Source organism: Chrysochloris asiatica, unplaced genomic scaffold, assembly GCF_000296735.1.
Source record: "Chrysochloris asiatica unplaced genomic scaffold, ChrAsi1.0 scaffold00039, whole genome shotgun sequence".
Lineage (NCBI taxonomy): Eukaryota > Metazoa > Chordata > Mammalia > Afrosoricida > Chrysochloridae > Chrysochloris > Chrysochloris asiatica.
Window position 1 is genome coordinate 17308803 of NW_006408557.1, and position 19873 is coordinate 17328675.

Below are 19873 nucleotides of genomic sequence, written 5' to 3' on the forward strand. Positions count from 1 at the left end.
TGGGGTGGGATGGGGTGGGGAGGTGGGGGTGGGGGCAATGGCGGAGGGGGTGGGGGAGGCGGCGGAGGCTGGGTGAGATAGCTGGGAGCAGAATGCATGTTCAGGCTGCTCTGGAATTAAAATGAAGAGAGAATGAAAGTGTCGTAGCCCCTTGGTACCAGCTGCCTCGTTGATCAGGGAGGAAGGGCATTTGCTTTAATCAGCCATGTGGATGGCTCAGAGGGCGGGGCTGAAAGGAGACCCAGAAACAAAACCATGTGAGAATTCAGAGCAGCCATTAGTCTGGTGCTCCTACCCCAGCTCTAAGAGAGTCCACAGAACTGACCTAGCCTATGCAGGAAGTTCACACAGCATTGCTCTCTTTAGAAGGGCCTGCTTGTAAGGCTGGCCTTTGACTGGCATCTTGTAAGGCTGGCCTTTGACTGGCATCTGAGAACTTGGCTTTTGGTACGTTCCCTACGTTGATGAAGTTGCTTGGCCCAAATGTGCACTGACCCATACTGCCAGCTTGTCTAGATTGTTTGTACACACAATGTGATTTATGGTGTACACTTCCTTCCTGGCTGGAATTGAGGTTATTGTGGCATGTCATCTCCATGACCAATGCTCAATAAAAACCGTGGGCTGTGAGTCTCCGTGAATTGCTGCACTCCATTGCTGGAGGCAGAAGTCTGTCTTGTGCAGCCTCTCTCCTCTCCTCCAGGAGAGAGAACTCCAGATACCTCTGCCTGGATGCCTCCAGACCCCACCTGATGAGTACCCTTCCCCCATAAAACTGCAGTCACTGAATATGTGGGGAACCAAGGATCCATGAAACACAGTCACTAACACCTAAAATTTATTTTACAGAAATAATCTAACAGAGGGAACAAACCTTTATGGCGATGATCATTCCCACCCCCTTGCTACACAGGGTATGGACATTGGCTACCCAAAATGGGGGAGGGGGGAGCTACAAAGCCAAGAAGTGATTGGCTTACAAGCTTTCAAGAGGGAGCCTAGATCCAGAAGGTACGGAGGAAAGTAGAATCTCCACTGAGTAGTATCCAATCTATCTGGGCGGGGCCGATGAAAGGAGATGGGGATAGGACTCTTGTGGTACAACAGTGAATAATTGCTATCAGGACTGAATGTGAGGGCTGGAAATGTAAAGGTAGACATTTTGCAATAAAAGGAAGGGAGTGGTTGACTTTGCAGTCCAGGACCAGAGGTCCCTGAGACCATCAAGGGAAAAGGGGGGAGTGTGGGACCCTACCCAGAGAAACAGTGATGCCAGAGATGGAGGCAGAGACGATGACGTGGAGAGATGGAGCGGATGGGGACTCTAGACCCAGAGAGGGAGAGGGGCTGTGCGCTGACAACCAGGGGGCAGGCTTGCGGGGTATATGCTTTGGTTGGTTGATGATACATGGAGGGGATTGTAACCATGGCAATGAAATGATATACGATAGGATGAATGTAAAGCTAATGTTCTCCCATGTAAACTATCACATAATTCACAATAAAACACTTTAAAAAATTAATCTAACAGGTCAGCAAACATAGCTATACATGGCTGGTGACTTCAATGGTTGTTGTAATAGCAGAAAAAGGAAATGATCAACGTGCCCATCTATAGAAGACTGGCTAGGTTAAGGATGGTCCATCCATATGATAGAATTCCTTGTGGTTGTGAAAATGACAATGCTGATCAATGTTTCATAAAGAGTACTCGGAGTAATTGCTTTTCCTTTGAGAAGAGGTTCCACAGTCAAATACATTTGGGGGAAAAAAATCTGGGTTAACAAAATCAAAAGTATTTCTTTACTATAGGAAACTTCTAGGGACAAAACAAGGGGAGGAGCAGAATGCCTCCACTTGGGCTGGTTTTAACCAGGGGGCTTTTTCTAATGGAAAATCCCAAGAAGCCACAGTTTGGAGGAATATTTTAGGAAATGCATTAGGCAAATCTGCTGCACAATACCTCTTTAAAGTGTTGAAGAACAAAGATGTCAGTTTGAGGACTAAGGTACATCTGATCCAAGCCATAGTATTTTCAATACCCTCATATGCATGTGAAAGTTGAACAATTAATAAGGAAGACAGTAGAAGAACTGATGCATTTGAGTTATAGTATTGGAGGAGAATATTAAAAGTACCATGGACTGCCAAAAGAACAAACCAAACTGTGTTAGAAAAAGTACAGCCAGAATATTCCTTGGAAGCCAGGATGGCCAGACTTCATCTCTCACACTTGGGAAGTATTATCAGGAGGGATCAGTCCCTGGAGAAGGATATCATGTTTGGTAAAGTGAAGGGTCGGGGGAAAAAGAAGAAGACCCCCAACAAGATGGATTGGCACAGTGGCAACAGCAATGGGCTCAAACGTAACAAAGATTGTGAGGTTGGTGTGAGACTGGGCAGTGTTTTGTTCTGTTGTGCAGAGGGTCACCATGGGTCAGTACAGACTCGATGGCACCTAACAACAGACAGAGAATTAAGCAAAAGGTAAAGATATGAGAATATATAAAATGACATTCGCAAAAGAAAGATAAAAAGAAAGAGAGAGTAGTTGTGGAGTATGCTTATGTATATAGCCAGACACCTCATGGGATCCGGCTCCTTGGTTTGGAGGTTTAGGGTCATGGTTTCATGGGACATCCCTGTAAATTGGCCTAATAATTGAAATTAATGTTTAAATTAATTTTAATTATTAGGCCAATTAATAATTAATCTCTACAACTACTGATCTCTCTATTACAGAGGAAAAAAGAGTGATTAAAATCAAAGATGCATGGGAACAACTAACCCAATGGACCATGTGAACATCAGTCTCCATGACTCTGAGATTAGGAAAACTACATGGCACCTGGTTACCACTGCCAACTGCTCTGAAAGGAATCACAGTAGAAGGTCCTGGAGAGAGTGGAGAAAAATGTGAAACAAAACTCAAATCAAGGCTTACTGGTCTGACAGAGACTGAGGAACTCCAGAGACTATGGCCCATCATCACCCTTCAGGTCTGGAACTGAACTTACCTTCATGGCTCAATTTTCAGCCAAATCTATAAGGGGAACAATAAAACTAGGGAGATACTTAGAAACACCAAGTATTTGAGATCAAAAGAGCAGCATTTACCAAGGGTTACGAAAGGTTAGGAAAGGAGGAGGAATAGAAATGAGAAACCGGAAGGAAGTAGGATAAGTGGTGTTACTCTGAGAGGATTACAATCGATGAGATGAAACAAAATGTGTATGAACTGCTAAATGTAAAACTAATGATCTGTTCTGCACACCTTTACCCAATTCACAATAAAAGGTGTTTTAAAAAATTAGTGTCTATTCACCCAAGACAATGAAAGATATATTCACTCCATGAATTCACTCCTTTGCCATGAAATATTTTGATCAAAGATTTCATAGAGAAATCCTAGTTAAAAGGGGGTACATGAATACTAGAATTTTTAATTCTCCAAGAGTCTACACTTTTGGGAGACATGGATGCTGGATGAACTCTAAAACGATTGCCTTGAGATCAGTTTTAAATTATAAACCAAAAATATATCCTGAAATCTTCTTAAGATCAAACAATAGTTTAGCTTAACTAGTATTAAAAGGAGCTCTGGTACCATAGCGGTTACGAGTCGGGCTGCTAACCTCAAGGTCGGCAGTTCGAAACTACCAGCTGTTTCTGCATGAGAAAGATGAGGCTTTCTGCCCCTGTAAAGATTTACAGCCTCGGAAACCCTACATAGGGACACTATGAGTTGGAACCGACTCCACGGCACACAACCACCACCACCAGCACCACCAGTATTAAAAAATTTAAAAGTCTACCTGGAGCATTATTATACTCTTTTCAGAACTATCTATATGGGATCAAACTGACAGCAACAACTCGAAAGATTAGACAGGACTCTTGCAGGGGGAGGAGGACAGTGAATTTATGTTAATGAAGGAAGAATAACTCAAAACAGGAAAACAAGAACAGCTGAACAACTCCAAATGTAATCAGTCAATAAATTACACATGCAAAAAGAAGCGCAGGTTACATGTACTATGTACATGTGTGATCCCTTTGTATGTTGTTGTTGTTGTTAAGTACTGTGGAGTTGGTTCCAACTCATAGTGGCCCCGCACAGGGTTTCCAAGGCTTTTACAGGAGTAGAAAGCTTCATCTTTCTCCCACGGAACAGCTGCAGTTTTGAACTGCCGACCGTGAGGTTAGTAGCCTGATTCGTAACAACTACGCTACCAGAGCTCCTTAATCCCTTTGTATAGATATACATATTATATTTATATCAAAAGCTTTTATATCTCTCTATCTATTCCTCAACTTTTAGTCTGAAAACTTTAAAACCTACAGAAAGGCTGCAAGAAGAATACACTGAACACCCTTCACTATTCACTTAACTCACCAATTAATACCATTTGCCACATCTGCTTTCTCTGTTTGTGTTCACACATGCACATGTGTGTATACATCACACATATACATGTAGATACATACATACGAATACATTAACAGAAAGACTGAGAGAGAGGCTTCAAAAAGTTGGTGGGAAACTTCCATTATCTTTTCATTCCATTTTTCCATGAACTTTTTAGATATACAGATAATCTCTTACATAACCAGACTCCAATGAGTATACTCAGGAGGGTTAATAGCGATACAGTATTGTGTTGTTGTTAGGTGCTAATGAGTTAATTCCAACTCCTAGAGAGCACATATGACAGAGTAGAACTGCCCTAGAGGCTTCCTAGGCTGTAGGATTTGCAGAAGCAGATCACCAAGTCTTTTTTCCTGCAGAGTACTTAGTTGGGTCTGACCCACCAACCTTCTGGTTAGCGGTTCAGTGCTTAAACATTGCACCAACAGGGCTCCTTTTAATACAATCCTATTATCTAAAATATTCAGCTTTATAGTTTGTTTGTTTGTTTCCTGATCCAGGATCGGTCAAGAATTGCAGCTAGTTGCTCTGACTCTTTAGTTTCCAGACTACAAATGACTGTTGTTAAGTGCCATGGCCTCGGTTCTAACTCATAGCGACCTATATAAGGTTTTTGAGAATGGCTCGTGAGTTTGAACTGCCAACCTTGCAGTTTGTGTATTTTCAAATATTTTTCTACTCAGCATGAATCATTTTTGTAAAGAATAAAAACAGGATTCAAGACAGCTGGACTGTATGATGAAACACTCTGGGAATGGATAAGGGGGACGTTTGAACAACATAATGAAGATCATTACTGCCACTAATTGTACATATGAAGACAGAAATGGCAAATATTTTGTTACACACACAGCTGACTCTGGTTATGAAACCCCAAAGTCAGGTTCTCAGTCTCTTCCTGAATGTGGCCACTTCCCCAGACCCAGCAGGGCAGGCCCAGAGGAAAGCTGACAGTCCCTTTCCATATGGGGCGGGCTAGGGCCCAGGCTGTTTATTTCTTACAAGATTCTAGATTCACAGGAATCAACATATCGGCCCAGAATCAAGACCTAGTGAGAAGCCTGCCCCTTCCTTACCTGCACAGGTGGGGGGCCCTGGGGCATAGGCTGGTCCAGGGACGTGAAGGCCGACATGGCAGACATGAGCACATCATCGCTCACCAAGATGTTCCCCTGCACCAAGGTCTGGATCAGCGGGGATGGGGGCACTGTGATGTATGTGGAGATCTGGACAGTGAGACAAAGAGCAGAGCATGACTGCAGTCCTGTAAGGAAGCTGAAGACATGATGCAAACTCTGAGTTCTGGAGTCCTACAGACCTGAGTTCCATTTCCACCTCTGCTGCTCCCAGCTGTGTGACCCTGGGCAAGTCACACTACCTCTCTGAGCTTCCATTTTCTCATCTACCAAATGAGGAGACTGTCTCACCTCCCTGTAAGACACACAGCCTATGGCCCAGCAATGACGCTTCCTGATATCTGTCCCAGAGAAACATTCACACATATCCACAGGGAGTCGAAGAGTGAGAGGACTTCACATCATCTTGACTGTTGCTGTTTGCAGCCAAGTGCCTTCCAATTGGTTCCAATTCATAGCGACCCTGCATAGGCTTTCCAAAGAGCAACTGGAAGGTTTGAACTGGCAGTCTTGTGGTTAGTAGTCCAATGTTTATCTTACAGCACTTTAGAATTGTGGAATACTGGAAATAACTTCAGTGTCCATCAACAGGAAATGGACTTTGAAAACTGGCAATTGAGTCATGGTAAACAGCAGGTAAAAGGTACCTCATGAGAAGGCAAATTACATACTAATATGTAGCTTGTTGTTGTTATTGTTAAGTGCTCGTTGAGTCAGTTCTGACTCATAGTGACCCTGTATAGGGTTTCTGAAGCTGGAAATCCTTGCGAGAGCAGAAAGCCTCATCTTTCTCCCATGGAGTGGCTGGTGGGCTTGAACCGCCCACCTTGTGGTTTGCAATCCAATGCTTATACTACACAGCCATTGCACTCCCAAAAATGTAGATTATATATGCTTAATTTTGAAAAATCTAAAAGTATATAGATATATAGGTTAAAAAAATTTTTAATTTATTTTAAAGTTGCCATGTGTGTCTGAGTAGAATTATGCCCCATGCAGTTTTCATGGGCTGTGGCCATTCAGAAGCAGATCACCAGGCTTTTTTCCCATGGTGCCTCTGGGTGAATTTGAACTGCCAACCTTTCAGTTAATAGCCAAGCGTTGAAACATCTGTGACACCCAGGGGCTCCCTTTAAAACAACAATACTATATAACTCCTATGGGAACTTAAACACATATGTTAAAGTGTCTCCAAAGATCTCTAAGAATACCCATCAACAGTTACCTGGGGCAGGGGAGGGGAATAATATCAAAGGAGCTTTTATTTGCAACATTCTAATTTTTCAAAAGGAAAAGGGAAACATGTATTACTCAAAAACATACACAGTAATAATAAAAACAATAATTTGTTCTCAGCATTAGTAAGGATGAAAGGCAGACTTCATAAAGTGTCAACCAACAGAGCCTGCTCCTCTCAGTAGATGTAAAGGGCACTGTGTTTGCTCTTCTTCAGTGGTAAGCCCTTGGCATCTTGCTGGGTCACCTGTCTCTGTGGGAACTCTGGGGGCAGCAGCCACTAAGTCTCAGAAGCCATAATCCTGGCTTAGAAACAGGATGCCCCAGGTAGCCCAGGCAGATTGGGAAATGCCCCATGTTAGGGCCAAGAGAGGCCTTGATAGATTCTGGCTCATTTATATTTTTATAATATTACATGCGTTAAAAACCAAACACACTACCATCAAGTCAACTCCAACTCATAGCAACCGTACAGGACACATTAGATTTGCTCTGCAGGGTTTCCAGGTCTGTAAATCTTTATAGGAACAGGCAGCTTCATCTTTTCCCACAGAGTAGCTGGTGGGTTCAAACCACTGGCCTTGAGGTTAGCAGCCCAATGGCTAATCCACTGTGCCACCAAGACTCCTTTCACATATATTATTAAGTGCTATCGAGTCGGTTTTGACCCATAGTGACCCTGTATAGGGTTTCTGAGGAGCAGCTGGTGGATTTGAACTGCCGACCTTTCACTTCAAACTGACCTTGCAGTCCAGTGTTTAGGTTAAGATGAAAAATGGGAAGTCACGCTGTGTTCATTCAAGTAACTTAAAATGGGTTGGGTGTGTTTGTGTTTCTCAATAACTAGCTGTTATCAATCTAAAGTTATTTCTTAACTTGCTGTGTAAACTTTCACTAGAAACTCAAGTTGCTGTTGCTAGTCAGTTCCGACTCATAGCGACCTTGTATAGGGTTTCCAAGGAGCAGCTGGTAGATTTGAACAACTAACCTTGTGGTCAAGTGCTTATCCTATAGTGCCACACTTTAAAATAATGATTTAAAAACTTAAGTCATTCCCATGCTCAGACCTGGAGAAATTGCCCTCTTTCCTTTTATTGGGAAAAAAAAAGTGGGGTGGATATTTTTTGCTAACAAAACTCTTAATCAAGGAATGAGAAAAATCATGTTCTTTTCTTAAACCTCAAGTTTGCACAGTTCTTTTCCAACAGCTTCAACTAATCCTCACTGCAGTCTCTCAACAGTAATTTTTTTTCCCGTTTACAGATGAGGAGAGAGAATTTGCGAAAGATAACCAATGAGTGGGTAGATGTGGCCTCCAATGTGGGCTGTGAGGTGACATTTAGCTTGTTTTAAATGGGGGGACAGTGTCCTACACCTATTAACAAACACACACAGAGAGTTAAATGCCAGTATTTGTGATGATAAAGAATTAGAAATACCCAACTATTACTCTAACTTCCTATAATACAAGAGGGCACTTAATACTTGCTATAGACAGTTTGTTATATTTGAATCAGGAATGAGGTAGAGAGCTGAACCTGGAAGAATAGTTTTTATAATGCAATCCTCATTAGTTTAAAAGGGAAAAAAGCTACGTATTTGTGTATGGAATACAGTTAATGGTGGTATTTCTAGGGAACCACAATTTGGGAAAGAGATTTTTTGCTTTATATACTAGTGTTTTTTTTACACTGAGCCTGAATTATTTCTATAATTAAAGAGAGAGAGAGAGAGATTAGAGCAGGCTATATATTTTAGAAATAGCTAGGCAGTGAGCGTACAGATAGGCAGGCAGTACTTGTAGGCCAGCCCTCTGGAAAGCAGGCCACACCAGAAGACAAAGTCCTATCCTCTGACCCAGGAATTGTATTCTAAACTGTGTACCAAGGGAAAAAAATTCAAAAATAAGAAAAGTACTCCTGGTTTTTAACTAGAAGATGTTTGTGGCAACTTGAAAAGTTTCAGTCTTCATGTTCTATAGGTCTTGAGGGTGAATGCTTTCATTTTGATAGAAGGAATTATGTCTATGCAATGGATGAAGATTCAAGTATATTAAAGCAGTAAGGACACAAAAGGAAGCCAGAGGGAAATATGGCCCCTTCTTCTGGGGTCCTAGGATATGCTCAGCTTGTGTGTAAACTTTCCCTAAAAACTCAGTGGCTGTTGCTTCCTTTATGAGGGAGATTTTAAAATCCCTCTTAAGAGCTCCTCACCCCACTCAGGGTGTCTTGGTCCAGAATGGTATTCCTAAGGACTTAAGAAGTTTCTCCAGCCACCTCCAGCCTGTCCTCTCCTCTGACTTGATACTTGTATATTTGTCTCTCTGTCACCTCCACTTAGAGGGCAAATGGTCGTCTCGGACACATGTCTAGCTGGGCTAGTGTCTCCTAAAAATCTTCTCCTCATTTTGGTTAATGGCAACTCCCACTCTGGAGTTGCCTTCAACTCCTCTGCATCTTGTACCCCACACAATCCAGCCAACCCTTTTAGCTCAGTCTTCAAAGTGTTTTTCACCCTACTGTCCACCACCACTCCCTGGTTAAGCCACCATCACCCACAGCCTGGATTTCTACAACAGCCCCCTAACTGGAGAAAGCATAAATCTGTTCTCCAAGCAGAAGACAGAGTGAACTGGTTAAAGTGTAAAGCAGACCATGACCCTCATTTGCTGAAAACCCTCCAGTGGTTTCCATTTCACTCATGGTCTGATATCCACATGATCTGCCAGATCCTTGCATTGCCTCTCTGGCCTTAGTGTCACTGTCCTCCCATCATCCAACTCACTCACTCAGCTCCAACCATTCTCACCTCCTTGCTATTCCTTAAGCAAACCCAAGGGGGCGCAGTGGCTCTGTAAATATGCGCCGGACTGTGAAACACAGGTGGATGGTGAGCCCACCAGCTGCTCCATGGAAGAAAGATGAGGTTTTCTGCTCCCTCAAAGATTTCCAGTCTCAGAAACTCTATATACAGGATCGCTATGAGTCAGAACCAACTTGATGACACTTAACAACAACAAACTCTCACCCCAAGGCCTTTGCCCTTGCTGATTCGCCCCTATTTTCCCCCAAGCTAGGAGCAGACTCATTCCTTCACCTCTTTTGTTCTCTACTGAAATATTACCTTTTCACAGAATCCTTCCCCAAGTGCCACAGACAGAATGACAAACCTACCACGCATGTGTTGCCATCCCCTATCCCTCTGCACACAACAGTCTGAAATAAGTATATACTTATTCACTTGTTTTGTACTATCTATCTCACCTAACTCCACCTGGGCAGTGACTTGGTCTGTCTTGTCCACTGATGTACCCCCAGTATCCAGAATAGTGTCTGGCACATAGTTACTAAGTGCTGGTAAGTGCCATCAGGTCAGTTCTGACTCATAGTGACACTGTACAGGGTTTCTGAAGAGTGGTTGGTAGGTCTGAATAGCCAACCTTGCTGTTAGCCATCCAGTGCTTATCCTACAGTGCCCCACCAGGACTCCTGGCACATAGTGGTTAGTGGTTGTGCACCATCGAGTCAGTTCTGACTCACAGCAATCCTGTATAGGGTTTCTGAGACTGGTACTCTTTATGGGAGCAGAAAAGCCTCAGATTTCTCTCACGGAGCGGCTGGTGGGCCTTCCGGTTAGCAGTACAGCATGCACCTCACTACACCATCAGGGTTTCCTTTGGCACACAGTTGTTGTTAAGTGCCATCAAGTTGGTTCTGACTCATAGCGACCTTGTATAGGGTTTCTGAGGAGCAGCTGGTGGGTTTGAACTGCCAACCTTGTGGTTCACAGCCCAATGCTGAGCCTACAATGCCATACCAGGTGTCAGTGCCCAAAAAAGACTTGCTGAATGAATGACAGAACAAACAAACGAATGAATACCTGACGATTGGCAGGAGGCGGGGCCTGCTGAACCGCTGTGGGCGCTGCTGAAGGGGTATAGATGTTGTTGGTGGCCAGTGAGACTGTGGCCAAGGGCGGGGCACTCCCCTGGCACTGTTCCCGCTTGTGGGTCATGAATGCTGGCAGTGAGTTGAACTGCTTCTTACACTTCCCACAGAGAAAGACATCTTCATCATCTAGGGATCGGAGCACAGCAGGAAGGGCCACCGAGGGAAAGAGAATAATCAAAGAAATGAAGCAAGGATAAGTCAGGGAGCATCATGGTGAGAAATGAAGAGCGACTGTAGCTGGACCAGGAAGAAGGAAAGTCTAAATGACATCCAGTGACTCAACACGCAGTTGTTAACTGTCAACTTTGTGCTTCCTGGGAGCTTTCAAAACAACACAGGCATCTGCAAGAATATCCAACCATCTGCACCTACGCATCATGTGATTAGAAATCAAGAAGTCTTAAAGTGGGTTCACTTCAAAGTTGAGAAATTCAGAATTGTTGTCCTACCTGAATTTTAAAATGGATCACATGATTACACTCCTTTGCGCCTTTGCACTCACTCGTCCCTTTGCCAAGATGCCTCTCAATATAACTCATTTTGTGAGTGGACGCTTGGACGCCACCTCCTCTAGGAAGTCTTCCCAAAGCCAGTGGCCACAGTTCCTTGCTCTGGGCAATATCACAGTTTTCTCATCACCACCAGACCATGAATCTCCTAAGGGAGATTATTTGGTTGGTTGGTTGTGTTCCACTGAGTTGGTTCTGACTCATAGCAACCTTGTATAGGGCTTCTTAGGCTATACATTTTTAACAGGAGCAGAAAGCTTCATCTTTTTCCCATGGAGTGATGGGTAGAGTTGAACTACTGACCTTGCAAACCTTAGTAACTCAACTGGTAATCCATCCACTATGCTAACAGGGCTTCAAAAAGTTTATGGAAAAATTCTATTATCTTTTAATTCCATTTCTCCATGAACTTTTTGAAGAACCATCATAGGTTATTATTAGGCCACCAAGTCAATTTCTGACTCATAGAGACTCCATGTGACAGAGATGAATGCCCTTTAGGGTTTTCTAGGCTGTAATCTTTATGGGAACATCTCACTAGGACTTTCTTCCGTGGAGCTGCTTGAACCACCGACCTTTCAGTTAGCAACTGAGCACTTAATTGTTGTGCCACTAAGTTTCCTCCCTTCATATATACCAATCCATTGCCTCATAGGGTTTCCTGGTATGAATGTATGATAAGCACTGTACTGCTAACCACAGGATCAGTGGTTCACCCCACCAGTCACTCCTCAGAAACCCTATCTGGGCTCACTTTGAGTCAGAACCAATTTGACAGCACTTAACAACATAGTACAACTCCATGGCACATAACAACATAGTGTTTCCAAGGCTATAAACTTTATGGAAGGTCAGACAACAGAGGCCATCCTAGGGACCAGAGTGGGCAGTGCACCCCTGCCATGAGCCCCCTTGTCCCTCATGGGGTTATGCACTCTTCCTGCCGCTGAACCTGAGCAAATACTCATTGTCTTCTTTTATCTGGTGCTGCTCTAACCGAAATACCACAAGTGAATGGTTTTAATTATGGGAAGTTTATTTTCTCACAATTTAGGAGCTTGAAGTCTAAATTCAGGGTACAGAGAAGCTTTCTCTCTGTCAGCTCTGAGAACAGGGCCTTGTGTTTTTTCAGCTTCTCTTTCTTGGTTCCTTAAGAGATCTTATGTGGCGTAGCATCCCTCTACCTTCAACTTGATTTTTTTTTTTTAGTTGCTTGCACAATTTGTTCTTTTATATCTCAAAAGACACTAAGGCACACTCTACACTAATACTGCCTCATAACATAACAGAGGAAACCCACTCCCAAATGGGATTATAAACACAGATGTAGGGATTAGGGTTTATAACACATATTTTGGAGGGACACCATTCAATCCATAACACTCACCTAAAGGTTGAATGGCAGGAGGTGCATTGACGCTCTGGCCTGTAGGATCAGGAACTGCTCCTTGTCCATCCAACAATGACTGGACAGCCAGGACAGTCTGATTGTCCATCCCTGAAAAAAGAAATGTAGTGACATCAGAAGGCAGGCCCAGTACCCACCTTAGACTTCATTCCTACAAACCAGTTCCACTTCAAGGCTACGATGGCAAAGATGCCAGGCGGTATCCAATCAACTTTCTCTCTTACTTCCATTTATTTGTTGTTAAGGGTTGTCAAGTCGGTTCCAACTCATAGTGGCCCTGCAGCGGGTATGCGAGGAGCATCTGGTGGGTTTAAACTGACATTACGGTTAGTAGTCCAGTGCTTATCTTACAGTGCCACAAGAGAATCCCTCCATTATAATGTTGCTGTTGTTGTTGAATGCCATCGAGCTGGTTCCTACTCATAGCAATCCTATGTAGGGTTTCCAAGGAGAAGCTAGTGAGCTTGAACTGCCAACCTTGCAATTCAACCCGACCTTGCAGTCCAGCACATTAACCTATAGCACCACACTAGGACTCCTCCATTGTAATAGAAACCAAGATTTTTGGATGGAAACATAGTCTCAGAATTAAGATGATACGTTATTGCAGCTAGGGGGACTAAATTCTGGCCAACAGTGTATCAGTAGAGGTGTTGTATGTTAGCTCCTAGGAAATTGTCTTAGAAGCTGCAGTTACGTGACCCTTTCCTTGTCCCAACCAACATCCCGCTTCCTAGAACAAGAATATGCTAGGACCATGAGACCAGGGCTACCTTATCGAGACTGCAGAGTAAAAAGCTGGAAAGATCCTGGGCCTCTGAGAATGTGGTTGAACAGAGGCATCCTTAGAGTCCTGGACTAGCTTTCTCTGTACTTTCATGGGAGAATTAACTTCTGGTCTAATTTAAGTCACTGCCACATTGGATTCCTCTCTACTCTGACTGAATTGAATCGTCAGAGATGCCACCCTTCCAGAAATCATAATGACAAGTTTCCTTCATCCATACCCTCAAATCCACAAGTCTGTTTGTACCAGGCATCCTTGCTTTCCTTGTTTTCCAAGGTTTTTGTATCATTTTTGTTCCTCAAGAAACAGAACAATATGAATTTATGGTTGGACGACTCTTGAGAGAGACACTGACTTCCATGTTTTCCCATCATTCATCACCATCAAGGGTCACAGTAATATACTGTCCAGCCATACCACTCACTTCCTCACATTGAAGTTGCCTCCCTCCCAAATAACCCAGTGTGTACTTCCTTCTGCTTTTCCTACAGTCAATGCTTTGCCTCCCACCTTGCCAGCTCTAACATGGATACCTTCCCCAGCTTCCTAGCTGGAAGGCTCCTTAGCCTCCTGCCACCGGAAACCAATCTTCATAAACCAGCCTCTCTAAGCATATATGCCTGAATCTCTTCTTCCCACCCACAGCTCAGGTCTCTCCAGAATGTCCTTCTTCAAACCCATGTTCCCATTTCTCCTCCCTTAACATCAGGCGTCCTATGAGGGCCATCGGCACTCTCCATCTCATGTGACCAAAGATTTTGTGACAGCATCTGGCACTCTTTGAAACAGTCCCTTCTCTGCCTTCAGGATGCCACCTTCCCAAGGTCTTCTCCATCCTTCTGGTCATTCCTTCTCAGCCTCCAGCACTGTCTTCTTTTGGCCACATCCTAAATGTTTCAATTTCTAGGGGCTTCTCTGTCTAGACTGTCTCTCCTTTCATAGTCTCCTGAGTAGACTTGTTCCTTTCAATCATCAGAGTCCCTAACCTGTATTCATGCGTCCTTGAACGAGTTTCCATATATTTTCTACCATTTCAGACAAAACTGTTAGCATGTGAGTTTTCAGGAAAGAAGTCCTCAGACTCTAAAGAGGCTACTGGATATCTATAAGGGGGACACCAATACGAGTGAGGAATGCATATCACACAATGGTCAACTAGTTCAGAAGGGTTGGGAAAGGAGGAGAAATGGATACAGGAAATACAGGGAGGAAGTAGGGTAAGTTATGTTACACTGAGAGAATTGTAATCACTGAAATGAAGTCTAAGATTTGTTGAGTGTAGAACTGATAATCTACTCTGTAAACCTTCACTCAATTCATAATAAAAAAAGTTTAAAATTTATTTTTAAAAGGCTATTATTAAAAAAAACCAAAAAAAAGCAGCATATTCCGCCTTTCCCAGTGCATTCACCTCTCTGCAATGAGATTTTGCAACTTTTCTTAGCAAGAAGTCGAGACAATTTCTACAATCCTTGAATCTGAGCATGGCCATGGACTAACTGTGACCAACGGAACTGTACCAAACACAGTATAAGCATAGGCTTAATTGTTGTTGTTAAGTGCCACTGAGTCAGTTCTGACTAATAGCAATCCTGTATAGGATATCTGAGGAGTGGCTGGTGAGCTTGAACTGCTGACCTTGTAGTTCAAACCGACCTTGCAGTGCAACACATTAACCCACAGCGCCACTCCAGGATAAGTACCTGCATATTGGGCCTTGTTGCTTTGGAACTCAGCCACCATGTGAAGGAGGCCAGGCTAGGCTGACAGACGCTAGAGATAAAGAGCCCAGCTGTTGCTCCTATTGCTTCAGACAACTATGCAATAGGTGAATGAAGTCATCTGGGACCAACCAGGAGCTGCATGAGTGAGTCAGGTGAGACCAGCATAAAAACCACTGAGTTGAGTCCAACCTAAATTGCAGTGCCACCGAACTGTGAGTTAATAAATTATTGTTGTTTTGAGCCTTTAGGTTTTGAGGTGGTGTGTTGCATAACAGTACACAACTGATAAACAGCTCCAAATTCCAATTTTCAACCCCCATCCTTCCAATCCAAACATCAAAGTACTTGGTGCCATCTTAATGCAATGTGCCTGGGAGACCTCAAAATACAGTCTCCCTATCTACAGAATGAAAAGACAAGCTACATTCTGGGAGAATTACTGGGTGACAGTTAACTACAATAAATTTAAAAAAACTCTCAAAACTCAGTGATTGGAGAGACATTTCACCTCAGAGAATATACAAGTGGCAAAAAAGCACATGAAAAGACAGTCAACATCATTAGCCATTAGAAAAATGCAAATTAAAACTATAGTGAGGTATTATATACACCCATCAGAATAGCTCAAATAAAACACTAGAATGATACCAAACGCTGTCAAGGATGAGGAAAAACTGGATTGCTCACATATTGCTAATGGGACCATATAATAGTACCATCATTGTGAAATTTAGCAGCTTTTTGTAATCCTATACACATAATTACCATATGACCTAGTCACTGAAATTCTGGACATTTATCCCAGAGAAATAAAAATGTATCTCTATTTTTAGCAGCTTTATAATAGCTGGTAATTTGGTAATAGACAAATGCTGGAAATAACCCAGATAGCCTTAAATGGGCAGATGGTTAAACAAACTGTGGTATGTCTACACCATGGAATATCACTTGGCAATAAAAAGAAAAACAAAAACTCTTGATATACACAACTTAGATGAATCTCCAGTGAATATGTCAAGTGAAAAAAGCTAGCCAGCTCTCTTCTCTTCTGTCTCCTGCCTTCTCTCTCCGGCAGAGGTCACCTTCCTCTTCCTTACCCTGAATAAAAGCCTCTAGACGGGCAAAAAAAAAAAAAGCTAGCCAATGAAGACAAAGCTGAGTTTGCCCATATTCCATTGGTACCCACTGAGCTTGAGATGAGAGAGAGAAGAGGAAGGGCAGTCTGGTCTGAAGTGCAGGGAGATGTGCAGGAACTCCCAAAGTTGCAGCTAGTACCCATTTACCTAGCTTAGGTGTCTAGCTGACCAGAACATGAACTGAGGAAGATAAAGATGTTTGATGCTGTGAACAAGTGCAAACTGCTACAATTAGATGAACTAACTAGACTTTTGCCTGTGAATGCATTGAATCCAAATTCCAACCGGAATGGACGGATTCTTCCTTTCAAGGAACAACCTTGTTTCCTCAGTGTACTGGGTTAACAGGAAGGAGAAATTTAGACACTGGTTATCAAAAATGGGGGCGGGGACTATAAAGGACCAAAGTGGCTGGCTTATAAGCTTTCATGAGTATGTTTAGTTTAAGAATGAGGTGGGTAAGGTATTTTCCTCACTGAATAGTTTCCCTCTTTCCCAGATAAGGTATTTTCCTCACTGAATAGTTTCCCTCTTTCCCAGATAGATCTGGTGAAAGGCGGTTAGGGGACGACAGTGATAGGATTTTTATTCACTCAATTTGAGTAATTATTAGCAGGATTAATTGCAATTGTCACAACTGTAATTGCAGAAGATGTGTACCTAAAAGAGGGAAGTATTTAATCTTTCATTTCAGGAAGAGAGGTTCCCAGGGCCGTCAAAAGAAAGAGCATGAGTGGAGCGTGAGATCCTAACTAGAAAAGTGGTGACAGCAGAGACCGTGGCCTAGGCGAGGGCATGGAGAGACAGAGCAGCTGTGGGCTCTAGGCCCACGGACTGAGAAAGGCTGTGTGCCTGCAGGCAGGAGGCTGGCTGGAAGAATGTGCCCTTTGGATATTTAAATAAATACATATTTTTTGTTTTAAGTCTATAAACAAATAAACAATAAAGTAAATAGAGATTAAAAAAGTAATATATTCACAGGTTTTAGGGATTAGGGTGTGGACCGCTTCGGGGGGCATTATTCTAACTACCACATAGAGAGAACTTCAATACTTTTTGTTGAATTGCTAATTTTCCCCTTTGATTCTGCCAATTTATGGTTTATATAGTTTGGAAGTCTGTTGTTAAATGTACATATATTTATAATTATTATCTTCCTGATTATCAATAAAATTTTTTAACTTTTTTTTGTTGTTCCTGAGCACTAGCCTAGACTTTAATGTTTGTTAGCTTTAAGCACATACTTCCGAAGATAAGGCCTGGCTGTTTTGTTGCCTTGTGCCTTGAGAACAATGATCCTCAGGTTCTGGAGGAGTTTTGTGAATTCATTTTTACATAAATCAAGTGTGGGATTTTCCTAAAGATAGATGGAAAGGTAGTTATTTCTAAATATATAACACAAGCCAAATCCACTGCCTGCCATGGAGTACACTCTGATTCAGTAGTGGCTCTATATAGCAGTTCTGATCTTTAAAAAGCAGATAGGCTCATCTTTCTCCTGCAGAACCACTGGTGGGTATGAAGAGTGCTTTCTAACTGTACAGGAGCATTATATACAGTATACAGAGGCAAACCAGGAAGCCAAAAACTTTTTTGCCATGCTGTTAGTAGCAATTAAGAAACTCACATTTTGACCTCAACATCCCAGCCCCGAAATGATGAAATCAACTCCTTGGCTATGAAAAATCATATTATCAAAAAAATACTGAGATTTTCACATATTAAATATAAAAGATTTGTAGACATTTGAAATCAATTAATGCATGTAAGTGCAAAACATTGCATTTTTTAGATCTTCAAGATGCTGTACATGTGATGCCCACATACTTATTATATATGGCTTCAAGCAGTCCTGTGGTAAAGGCACAGTCCTTTAGTTGAGGAAGGAAACCATTGTTCATCATTGAAGAAGACGACAGAGAGGAGAGTTCACCTGTGGATGAGGTATGAGAAGGGCAGCAGATATCAAAACAGAAGGCACAATAATCAAAGACTTGCTTTCTAGACAACACATCCAATGTTGTTGCTGTTGTTGTCAGGTACCGTCGAGTTGGTTCCGACTCATAGCGACCCTATGTACAACAGGAAGTAACACCGCCCGGTCCGGCACCATCCTTAACAGTTTTGTTATGTTTGAGTCTATTGTTGCCGCCACTGCGTCCTTCTAGTCTTTCCAGTGTTACGCAGAGCTGGTCATGATCCACACAGTTGAAAGTTTTAGCATCATCAAAAAAACACAAGTGAACATCTTTCTGATGTTCTTTATTTTCAGCCAAGATCTATCTGATATCAGCAATGATATACCTCATTCCACATCATCTTCTGAATCTGACTTAAATTTCTAGTAGTTCCCTGTCAATGTGCTGTTGGAGTTGTTTTTGAATTATCTTCTGCAAAATTTTACTCACATGTGATATTAATGATATTGTTGAATGATTTCTGCATTCTGTTGGCTCACCTCTCTTTCCAATGGACATAAATATGGATCTCTTCCAATCGGTTGGCCAGGTAGCTGTCTTCCAAATGTCTTAGCATAGATAAGTGAACGCCTCCAGTGCTACATCAGTTTGTTGAAATTGTATTTTATCAATTCCTGTAAACATGTTTTCCGCCAATGTCTTTCTTCAGTACAACTTGTACTTTTTTCAGCATCATTGGTTCTCTTTTTTTTTTTTCTTAAATGATTTATTGTGAATTATGTGATAGTATACATGGGAGAACATTAGTTTTACATTCATTCTATCGTATATCGTCTCATTGCCATGATTACAATCCCCTCCATGCAATCCTTCCCCCGTGCCCCCCAGGTCTTCAGCACACAGTCATTCTCTCTCTCTGGGTCGAGAGTCTCCAGCTGCTCCATAGCTCCACATCATCATCTCTGGCTCCATTTCAGGCATCACTGCTTCTCTGGGTAGGGTCCCACTCTCTGCTCTTCTCCCTTGATGGTCCTAGGAACCTCTGCTCCTAGACTGAAAAGTTAATCACTCCCCTCCTTGCTATAAAACATCCACCTTTACATTTCTGACCCTCACAATCAGTCCTGATAACAATTATTCACTATTGTATCACAACAGACCTGTCTGCATTTCATTGTATCAGCCCTGCCTAGTCAGATTGAATACTACTCACTGGAGATTCTACCTTCCTCCAGGCCCTCTGGCTCTAGGTTCCCTCTTGAAAGCTTGTAAGCCAGTCACTTCTTGCCTTTGTAGCCCCCTACCCCCCATTTTGGGTAGCCAATGTCCAAGCTGCCCATCCCTGTCTACTCTGTGTGTGGAGGGGGTGGGAATGATTCTTGTTGTAAGGACTTGTTCCCTCTTTTGAGCTACTGCTTCCATAGTTGTAGGTCAAGTTCATCAAATTGTATGAGAATATTTTTTTGTTGTTTTTTTTTCCTCTTCTTTTTACTTCTGGTTGAGCTCTGATCATCCAGTCACTAAAGCCAGGATAAGTGGGTATTATCTGCAGGTGTGGGTGTTCTTATGCATATGCCCTCTCTTCTTATCAGCTGGACGCTTCACTCTCCACTCTAGTCCTCTATGTCAGCACCATTGG

At 42.6% G+C, this 19873-nt stretch overlaps 1 protein-coding gene across 1 annotated transcript in view; it reads right to left on the reverse strand.

Moving 5' to 3' along the window:
* The window catches only part of ZNF341 (zinc finger protein 341), an 87287-nt gene that overhangs the window by 59242 nt on the left and 8172 nt on the right, over positions 1–19873 (reverse strand). Inside the window, exons 2-3 of the mRNA XM_006860760.1 lie at positions 10681–10877; positions 5506–5655 (exon numbers count right to left, since the gene is read on the reverse strand). Coding sequence (XP_006860822.1) covers positions 5506–5655; positions 10681–10877 — 347 coding nt within the window. The remainder of the gene's footprint in view (positions 1–5505; positions 5656–10680; positions 10878–19873) is intronic.